This window comes from Cebus imitator, unplaced genomic scaffold (assembly GCF_001604975.1).
Source record: "Cebus imitator isolate Cc_AM_T3 unplaced genomic scaffold, Cebus_imitator-1.0 Scaffold177, whole genome shotgun sequence".
NCBI classification, from domain to species: domain Eukaryota; kingdom Metazoa; phylum Chordata; class Mammalia; order Primates; family Cebidae; genus Cebus; species Cebus imitator.
This window is the reverse complement of record NW_016107492.1, coordinates 2,587,578-2,598,090: the sequence shown is the minus strand read 5'-3', so window position 1 is coordinate 2,598,090 and position 10,513 is coordinate 2,587,578. Positions and strand designations below refer to the sequence as shown.

The window sequence follows — 10,513 nt, the reverse complement described above, 5'->3', positions numbered from 1 at the left end:
TCTTGACCTTGTGATCCACCCGCCTCGGCCTCCCAAAGTGCTGGGATTACAGGCTTGAGCCACCGCGCCCGGCCAGTTTATCATTTTTAAGAGAATTTCTCTCTTGCCTTGTTTTTGGTCACTTCTTGGGATTCAAAGATGCGTATTCAAAATGTCTCTTGAAAACAATGCAGCTGACAAGAAGGTTCCTCTCCTTTTAGTGCAATTTTGCAAAAATTAAAATGAATAGCTCAAATGACTCAACTCCAAATGCATTTTCATCTACTTACAGTCGCTTGTGATACAGGGAACAAGAGTATGTCAGGGACTCAGAAGATCTGTCAGAGCTGCCCACTAACCCACAGCTGTGGGCGGTGGCCCATCCGCCAGTGGGCGTTCAAATATCTGCCCCGAACTTTACACAGTGGAAGGTCCACAGACCTTCATCCCTTTGGATGCAAGAGACAGAGTACAGATTCAGTCATGAGCTGACTGTCATTTAGATGGAAGAGGTCTTCTCAAACCGGCTGGCCTTTCCCTTAGAAGAAGCTGAATTTCCTCAGATATATTTTCTTGACATTTAAGTTTACAGAGACGCTTCACTTCATACTCCCTTTCAAGTCTGATGGCTGAAAAAGAAAATATACAAAACAATCTGACATTTTTCATCAGGCATAACTAACTCAAAACTGAATATCATACAGCAAAATCCACATTCTTGAATAATAAATGAGATGACACAGCTACAAAGATAGAAGGTATGGGTGTAAATGCACAGATTTAAACATTTCTCTGATAAGCAAATGACACACACAACTAATAACTTAGGAAAGCAGAACTTAAAGAACTTACATTCTGCAGAAGGGAGCAGTCCATCTTTAACAGGGTTACATTTTGTGAGCTGCACAGAACGACCAAATGAAATTTCTTCCAAGAAAGGCAAATTGATATTGGCTAGGTTCGTGTACCAGGTCTTTGTAAGCAGTGCAAGATCCCAAGGTTCGTGTCTGGGACAAAAATTCATTATTCATTCAATAAATATTGGTTAAACGCCTACTATGTGAGATGCAGAAGACATTAATTCTCAGTTCAATTTTCCACGAGACATTTTGGTTTATGGGGGGGGGTCAGGGGGAGGTATTCAGAATTTTCCAGACAGGAGAGGGAGATTTATATTAGCTAATGTAGAGATCATGCTGAATAATGGCCAGAAATTATGCCAGGAACTTTGATTCAGCCTCCATGGAGTCAATCCAATCTTTCCATGTAAGAGGATGTAGGTAAGAACTGTAAGCTCCAGAGTCTTTTGTAGCTCATAAAAATGTGGTCATATTGACTGGGCACAGTGGCTCACGCCTATAATCCCAGCACTTTGGGAGGTCAAGGTGGGCTGATCACTTGAGGTCAGGAGTTCGAGACTAGCTTGGCCAATATAGTGAAACCCCATCTCTACCAAAAAAAAATCAAAAATTAGCTGGGCATGGTGGCAGGCACCTGTAATCCCAGCTACTTGGGAGGCTGAAGCAGGAGAATTGCTCGAACCCAGGCGGCGGAGGCTGCAGTGAACAAAGATTCTGTCACTGCACTCCAGTCTGGGCGACAGAACAAGACTCTGTCTCAAAAAGTATATATATATGGTTATATTAAAGAAGGAAAGAAGGACATAATCATACACTGAGCAGGGTGCTTGGCACAGGCCAGGCTTTGTGTGTGCGATCTGGGAATGGGGATGAAATTCCAAACTACAACATTCAAAATAACTGCTATATAACCACTATGAATGTTTAAAAATTGTTCTCATTCACCTAATTCTGAAATTTGAAAATATCAACTACATGTTTCTCATCTGCAGTCAATATGAGTTCAGCCTCATATGCGTGAAGAAAGTGAAAGACCTGCTTTGGCCCAGGCAGGGGAAGTGACCATGTTATACCAGTCACCCCTTTGTTTGCCTGTTCCAGCTTCCCGATACTTCATCATCTAACTTTCAGGAGTGACTTAGAGTCTACAATTATTATAGATGTACTTGAACAAGTTACAAAAATGCATAAGAAAGTTCATTGAAGTGTCATTTGTTGGGCGCAGTGGCTCACGCCTGTAATCCCAGCACTTTGGAAGGCTAAGGCAGGTGAATCATCTGAGATCAAGGAGTCCAAGACCAGCCTGGGCAACACGGTGAAACCCTATCTCTACTGAAAATACAAAACTTAGCTGGGGGTGGTGGCAGGCGCCTATAATCCCAACTACTCAGGAGGCTAAGGCAGGAGAATTGCTTGAACCCAGGAGTTGGAGGTTGCAGTGAGCCAAGATCACACCACTGCACTCCAGCCTGGGTGACAAGAGCAAAACTCCATCTCAAAAAAAAAAGAAAGAAAATCACCTCACCTTAATATTTATCAAGAAGAGCCTGATTAAACAAACTGTGGTACATACACGTAATGAAAGAATAAGGACTTTGTTGATTTGGAAAGATAAGCAATAAAACAGTTAATGTTTATATAGCACTTACTATTAGGTACTGTTTTCAGCAATTTACACACAGGAACTCATGTAATTACAATAACAACCCTATGAAAGAGACAGGTGCTACTACTATCCTCATTTTATAGATTAGAAAACTGAAGAGTAGGCTGGGATGCTGGCTCATGCCTATAATCCCAGCACTTTGGGAGGTTGAGGCAGGAGGCTTCCTGGAGGCCAGGAGGTCAAGACCGGCCTGAGCGATGTGAAGAGATCTCATCTCTACAAAAAATCAAAAAATTAGCTGAAGGTGGTGGTGTATGCCTGTGATTCCAGCTACAAAAGAGGTTGAGGGAGGAGGATCACTTGAGCCCAGGAGGCTAAGGCTGAGGCTGCACTGAGGTGATAGAGTGATATGCTGTCTCGATAAAAAAAGATCTCCAGCTGTGCATGGTGGCTCATGCCTGTAATCCCAGCATTTGGGAGACTAAGGTAGATCACTTGAGGACAGGAGTTTGAGACTAGCCTGGGCAACAAAGTGAGACCCCATCTCTACCAAAAATAAAACAAATTCACCAGGCGTGGTGGCAGGTGCCTATGGTCCCAGCTACTCAGGAGGCTGAGGTGGGAGGATTGCTCAAGCTCAGGAGATGCAATTGTGCCACAACATTCCAGCCTGCGTGACAGACTGAGACCCTGCCAGGAAGGAAGGAAGGAAGGGAGGGAGGGAGGCAAGGAGTGAGGGAGGGGGGGAGGAAGGAAGGAAGGAAGGAAGGAAGGAAGGAAGAAGGAAGGAGGGAGGGAGGGAGGGAGGGATGAAGGGAGGAAAAGAGGGAGGGAGGAAGGAAACAAACTGTGGAGCAGAGAACAACTTGCCCAAGGTGACAAAGCCGTTGGTTGTGAAGCTGAGATCTGAACCTAGGAAGTCAGACTCCAGAATCAGTGCTCTTACCTAATAGGCTACGCAAGATATATTGGAAGGGGGTGGGCAGAGCAAAGTTCAATACCATTTCATGTGTTAAAAAGACATGTGTGTGTGTATACGTGTGTGTGTCTTGTGTAGCCACAGAAGTCCTAGAAAACATATAAGACATTTTACCTCTGAGTGGGACCAGGAATGGGAATGGGGAGGGACAGCATTTTTATCTTCCTGTCATATGTTTCTATACTGCTTGAAAGTTTTCAGTGTATTGTTTTCTCAATCTTTTAAAAACACTGAATCACAAAAAGCCCCAGGTAAGGAGTTACCTTGGCAAATGAATTCCAAAGAGCACTACTACCATTCTGTTCCTCTTGACTTAGCTATTCTCATAAATAATATGATATCAAATACTTTCTTGAGAGAATGAAAGAGAAAGCCCTGCAGAGATTGTTCATGATAAAAAATTCTGCATAAGCAAAACCATGGAATCAGTGCTTTAAATCATTCTCCAGAAATAGGAGTATCTTCACTAAAAATTACATTTGTAATGATACTTAGTATAATGGTACTTGCCTGTAGTTCAAGATCTAAACACATACTAAACTGACAAAACTAAACAAAATGCAACAGTGAGTTTTCTCTGAATTTCCTACAGCTCTGGTTTTATAACCCCACAGGGAATTCTCATTTACTTCATAGAATATTGTTTAACAGACAAATTCAGTTGACGCCTAATGGTAAACATGTCATAAGCTGTGACAGAGAGATTAACAGAACAAAATCAAACATTTAAGAAAGGAAAAGACCAGCTGGTCACTGTGGCTCATGCCTGTAATCCCAGCACTTTGGGAGGCCAAGACAGGATCACTTGAGTTCAGGAGTTTGAGACCAGCCTGGTCAACATGGTGAAATCCTGTCTCTACCAAAAATGCAAAAATTAGCTGGGCATGGTGGCAGGAACCTGTAATCCCAGCTACTTGGGAGGCTGAGGCAGGAGAATCTCCTGAACCTGGGAGGCAGATGTTGCATCAGTGAGCTGAGATAGTGTCACTGCACTCCAGCCTGGGCAATAAAGCAAGACACTGTCTCAAAAAAAAAAAAGAAAACAAGACTGCCCTATGATACCACAGAGTGGAGCTACTTATGTGGTTGCAACATGTGCTCACTATGCGTTCACTGGATGACAGGCAATGCGCAAGTACTTTACCTACACAACTTCATTTATAGTCCACACCGCATACCCAATTGTTATATGCATCCTGTAGATGCAGAGATCAAGGTACAAAGAGGGGTGGCCTTAGGGAGCCAGGGGCAGGGCCAGGATGACAGTCCAGGTCTTCTTGATTGGAAAGCATGTGTTGTCCATCCGCTGCCTGCCAAAGTATACAGGATTCAAAACCGACCCTTTGTACCAGCTAATTAGGTGCTCTGTTAAGATACATCTGACACCAGGGCTTTTTTCTGGAAGATGTGGAGAATCTAAACAAAGTTTTTTAAAAGACGTAGGTGGAAGCAGAAAACGCTGTCTTAGAACAAGAAGACTTCGAAATCTGGCATTTCCTTACTACAGAACTGTGACTTTGTTCAGACTTTCCTGAACCTCAATTTTCTGACTTTAAAGTGTTGTGTTGAAAGACAAGGAAGATAATTAACTTATTCTTATAAAAGCAGTTGCCTTTTTTTAAAAAAATCAGAACCCAGACACCTGAAAGTACTTCGTATAGCCCAGTATCTCATGGGAGCACAGTGTCCAGTCGTTTTATTTAGCAAAGATACTCCCCACCCCAATCAATGATTACCCTGATTTAAAAAAAATACTTACACATTATAACAACGGCCCCGCAAAATGGTTTTCACTGTGTTCTTTCTTGGCAATCCATAAGCCATGTCGAGTTTTTACAGTACGATTTCCTTATATAGGTGCCTGATGGAATGTCACAGATAACTCTGTTCACTTTGCCTGAAATGATTGCAACGCACCTAATTAATGCCTCTTATGTGAATATTTTGCTGTCAAATAATAGGAAAAACATATCTGAATGTCAGAAAGTCCTTAATGTGTTCATTGAACTTGAACCCCAAATGTAAAACCGTGTTCTCGTTCATTTTCCATGAACTCATTTTTTTCATTTCTTGCCACCGAAAAAGGAGAAAATGCCAGGTAAGTTTCGTCATCCTGAGACAAAGTTTCGGCGTCGCGCTCTCTGCCCTTGCCTGAGCCTGCCAGCCCAGCCCCAGCACCGCTGTGCCAACGTGTGTCTGATCGCGGCCGCGCTCAGCTACCGAAGGCTCCGCCCGCCCCGTCCCGGGCACTTGCAGCGGAGCACAATCCTCCCCAGGCTTTCTTTCGCTCACTCAGAACCCTCAGCACCGCTCCCGCGCCCCCGCCCTTGCGCGCCGACTCAGGGCGAGTCGGTTTCCCTTCCGCGGACGCGCAGGGCCCGGGAGGAACCGGTTCCCGGGACAGGTGGGGGCCTCGGCCGCCCGCAGAGCCCGCGGCTAAGGGACCGGCCTCAGCCTCGGCTGCTTCCCACGCAGGGGCCCCACCCGGCCTCCGACTCGCCGGGAACGCGCTGCGGGCGCGGGGCTTCCAGGGTGACGGGTCCCCGCGAGCTGCCGCCGGCGGCCTGGTTACCGGGGCTCGACGGGCTCGGAGGGTCGCAGCCGAGGGGCGGAGGGCAGAGCGCGCCGGCTAAGCGCACATGGCGGCGCACACACCTCGGAGCCGCCCCGCGGCCTCCTTCCCGCTCCCGGCGGGCGCCGAGTCTGGGGCGCCCCACGTCACGCCAGAACCTCAATAAAGGGCTTTGTGGGGCCCATCCCACCCCCCAGGGGTCCGCTCTCCGGTGACTAGGTCGGGGCAGGCCGCGCTCTCGGAACCCAGCCAACTAGCCAAAGAGAGAGCTGTAAGCCAGACCTTTCCTGGGAAATATACGTTGCTTTCCAACGTAGGGGGGCTGCATCGAAGCTCTCTGGACTTCTTTTGGGGGCGCCATTTAAAGAAATGCGCCCAGTCCTGGCTGCTGACATCTGGGGAACCGGGAACCAAAGCCCTGTTGTCAGTGTTCTCACGCTGCAGTGGGTGAAGGCAGTGAGCTCAAGGCCCACGTGTGATGTTTTAGGTGTTGGTGTTCAAAGCAAGGCAAGATCAGATTCTAAAGCCATTATTACACTGTAGTGATTCCATATTTCTTCATCTGAATACATCAGATGGCCACCCCTTATGGTCAAATTAAACGAGCTTACATTTCCATTTTGAGTGAGGGTTTTGGTGTTGGAACTGGTTTGGAATTCTAGCTCTGCCACTTAAGATTTAACAGTAAGATTTCGCATATGTCACTTCTCTAAGCCTCAATTTCTTCATATAAAACAAAGATAATGCTCTATATCTTAGAGGGTTGTTGTGAAGATTAAAGATCCTGCCCTGAGATTTTCCGCCACGCAGTAAGTGCCTAACTGATTGTGAGCCTAATAATAACTTTATGAAATAGGCAAGAGGGATACTACTCATTATTCCAATTGTGGAGCTGACGAATGGGTTCAGGGTGGCTAAAGGACTGCCCAGAGTCACGTGGCAAATTAAAAAGCCAACTTTTAAAGATAAACACAGATGCGCCAGGCATGGTGGATGGGCCGGGCACGGTGGCTCATGCCCGTAATCCCAGCACTTTGGGAGGCCAAGACGGGAGGATCACGAGGTCAGGAGTTCGAGACCAGCCTGGCCAATATGGTGAAACCCTGTCTCTACTAAAAATACAAAAATTAGCCAGTTGTGGTGGCGCACGCCTGTAGTCCCAGCTTCGGGAGGCTGAGACAGGAGAATCGCTTGAACCCGGGAGGTGAAGGTTGCAGTGACCTGAGATCACCCCACTGCACTCCAGCCTGGGTGACAGAGCCAGACTCCATCTCAGAAGAAAACAAAAAAAGATAAAGATAAACAAAGTAACCTTTCCACCTGACATGCAACCTCTGATCCTTCTAATTAGAATAGGCTTGCAGGGCTGACCCATATTTCAAAGGTGCTTTTGTGCCTCCCATAAACTAGAAGGACTTGCTCGCTCTTCAGCATTTCTGCTCTAGTACCAATGAAAAGTGAGCACCAAGGAGTGACAGTGGGTGTTTTCTTTCCACAAAGAATGTTGAAACCCTCAATGGATTGTGAGGCCAGTGTAGTAGATTTTGGCCTGAATTTTAAAAAAGAGTTAGCATAGGATGGCAAATAAAGTACATCACACAAATCAGTGTAAGAAGATATTGTTCTGTGGCACTTTCATTTCCGTCATACGCATATACACATATGTGTGTTTGTGTGTGTGTGTGTGTGTGTGTGTGTGTGTTCAGGCTCAACGTAAAATACAGTCCTTAAAATGGGTCTAAAAAATTTGAAAGGCACTTTCTTAGGTGATTTTATTTCAGAGATGAAAAAACAGAGACAGAGGCTGGGCGTGGTGGCTCATGCCTGTAATCCAAGCACGTCGGAGGCCAAAGCGGGCAGATCACCTGAGGTCAGGAGTTCAAGACCAGCCTGACCAACATGGTGAAACCCCGTCTTGAAAAAAAAAAAAAAAAAAAAAAAACCCCAGAGACAGAGATAGGGGACAGGCCACCTTAGAAGTGAAGATCCTCATGGTTCCATGGTGTGTTCTCTTTTTCTAGATGTAGAAATAGATCCAGGGCCACACCAGAGGAGGTCAGGCCTGTGATTTCTCTATACAGGAACTCCATTTCCAGCATATTTATAAAACTCCTGACAATTGTGTTATTTCCTGTGTGACTCACTGTGAACAAATATGGTGGACAGTGTATGACTTCTGAGATGAGGTCATAAAAGTTATTGTGATGGTGGCTCACACCTGTAATCCCAGCACTTTGGGAGGCCAAGGTGGGTGGATTACTTGAGATCAGGAGTTTGAGACCAGCCTGGCCAACACGGTGAAACCCCATCTCTACTAAAAACACAAAAATTAGCTGAACATGGTGGCACACGCCTGTAGTCCCAGCTACTCGAGGTGGAAGCAGGAGAATCGCTTGAACCGGGAGGCGGAGGTTGCAGTGAGCCAAGATTGTGCCACTGCACTCCAGCCTGGATGAAAGAGAGTCAAAAAAAAAAAAAAGAAAAGAAAAAAAGTTATAGTGGCTTCCTTCTTGTGGTCTTTCTTGGGTCACTCACCCTAGGAGAGACTGGCTGCAATTTGAAAGAACACTCAGCTGCCTTATGGAGAAATTCATATGGAATTGAGGGCTTTGCCACCAACCATGTTGACTGAGCCATCTTGGAAGCAGATTCTCCAAGGCCCAGTCAAGCCTTTAGATAACTTTAGCCCCAGCTGAGGTCTTGGCTGAAACTTCATGAGAAATGCTGAGCCAGAACCACCCAGCTAAGTCACCCCAAGATTCCTGGCTCTCAGAAAATACGGGATAATAAATGTTCATCATAGTTGGCCATGGTGACTCTTGCCTGTAATCCCAACACTATGGGAGGCTGAGACGGGAGGATCACATGAGCCTAGGAGTTCAAGACTAGCCTGGGCACCATAGTGAGCCCCCAGCTTTACAAAAAGTAGAAAAAAACTTAGCTGGATGTGGTAGCCACGCCTATAGCCCCAACTACTCTAGAGGCTGAGGCAGGAGGATCCCTTGAGCCCAGGAGGTCGAGGCTGCAGTGAGCCATGGTCACCACTGCATGCCAGCCTGAGTGGCAGAATGAGACCCTGTCTCAAGAAAAAAAAAATTATTTCCTCATTTTAAGCCACCAACTTTTGGGATAATGGTTACACAGCAATAGATAGCATCAGATAGCAATAGACACCACTAAATATCTTATTGTAGAAGGAATGTTTTATATAGAGGAAAATGGTCATACTTTTATAATTAACATAAATACTAAAATTAAAATGAACTGTAAAACATATTACACTTTGCAGGCATTTGCTATGTGGCTATTTTGCTAAGTCTCATCCAGGACCACTTAAGATCCTTAAAGTTGTTAATACAATAAAAATACATGATACCCACCACTTCCCCATATGCATTTTAAAATAATAAATTTTCTGGAAGGTGGAAGGATCTAGTTTCCCCCACAAAGACTATTTCAGCATATCCTTTGAAAATATCAAATTTTTTCTAAAATTTCTTCCTCTCTCTCTCCCCTCCCCCATTTAATCTTTATTGATGTCTCTATACTGATCTCTATTGCTATCTCTATTTATCTTTTCCACCCTGCTTTGCTGGTGTCCTACACACTAATCTTCCTATTAGGTAAGGCTTCACCCATCTCTTCTATGCCAGAAAGTTAGTGTCGTTTTAATTGGTTAAGAAAGCATTGCTGCCACCTAGCGTTAAAACTAAAGCACAAGAAGGAATGCAAAAGATAATCATCAACATCTTCCACAGAAACAATAATAGTGTGGTAACATTTACTAACTGTTCAACGTACTTCATATACATTGTCTTATTTAATTATCATACAATATATGCTGCTATTAATTTAATGATTAAATTTTAGGGATATTCGTGAAGAAAAAATGGAGGCACCTCAAGCATGAATAACTTTTCTAAGGTCACAGGATTTGAACCCAAGACTGTCTTATTCTAATTTTTGTGCTGTCCTCATCATACCACATTAAATATTCTCCCAGGACTATAACTAGGGGCAAGGTTTTAGATCATACATTTCAAAACATTTTCACAGCTACCCTTTTCAAATATGATGACAATTTCTCATACATGTATATATGTGTGTGTCGTCATTCTACTTTCAGAAAGTGACGTTTTATTTCTTTTAACTTAATGTGTAAATCACAAATGCAGCTTACAGTTTTCTAATGACTATTATAAAACTTCTCTAGTAATGACGCCAATTCTAAGATAACAACAAAACAACACATCTGCAAAAACTTTAAAATCACCAAATAGCCCTAAATATTCTCCACCCTTCTGTGCTAGTTTCTCATTGTCTCATCTGTCTGCCCACTCCTTTGCTTGTTTCTCTCATTCTTCTCTTCCTTAAGATGTGTGTCTGCCCATAGTCCATTTGTTCTGCCTCAGTACTCTCAGCAGCTCTGCTCTCACTAATATAACTATCATTTCTCTTTGGATGGGTCTCAAATCTGATTCTCTAGCCAGCCTTGGCTTCTTTCCCAGATGTATATC

At 44.5% G+C, this 10,513-nt stretch overlaps 1 protein-coding gene across 3 annotated transcripts; it reads right to left on the bottom strand.

The window, feature by feature from the left end:
- Window positions 1-182: 182 nt before the first annotated feature.
- CUNH4orf36 (chromosome unknown C4orf36 homolog) lies at window positions 183-6,101 on the bottom strand. 3 transcript variants are annotated; one of them, XM_017545136.2, is made up of 4 exons: window positions 5,814-6,101; window positions 5,184-5,321; window positions 832-986; window positions 183-608 (listed from the first exon to the last, which is right to left on the bottom strand). In XM_017545136.2, the coding sequence occupies exons 2-4, from the start codon at window positions 5,246-5,248 to the stop codon at window positions 475-477; spliced, it is 354 nt and encodes a 117-aa protein (XP_017400625.1). In that variant the 5' UTR covers window positions 5,249-5,321; window positions 5,814-6,101; the 3' UTR covers window positions 183-474. The 3 variants fall into 3 exon arrangements, with proteins under 3 accessions (XP_017400625.1, XP_017400626.1, XP_037600416.1); XM_017545137.2 differs by having other exon boundaries at window positions 5,997-6,101; XM_037744488.1 differs by lacking the exons at window positions 5,184-5,321; window positions 5,814-6,101 and adding an exon at window positions 4,569-4,938.
- Between the last annotated feature and the right edge of the window lie 4,412 nt (window positions 6,102-10,513).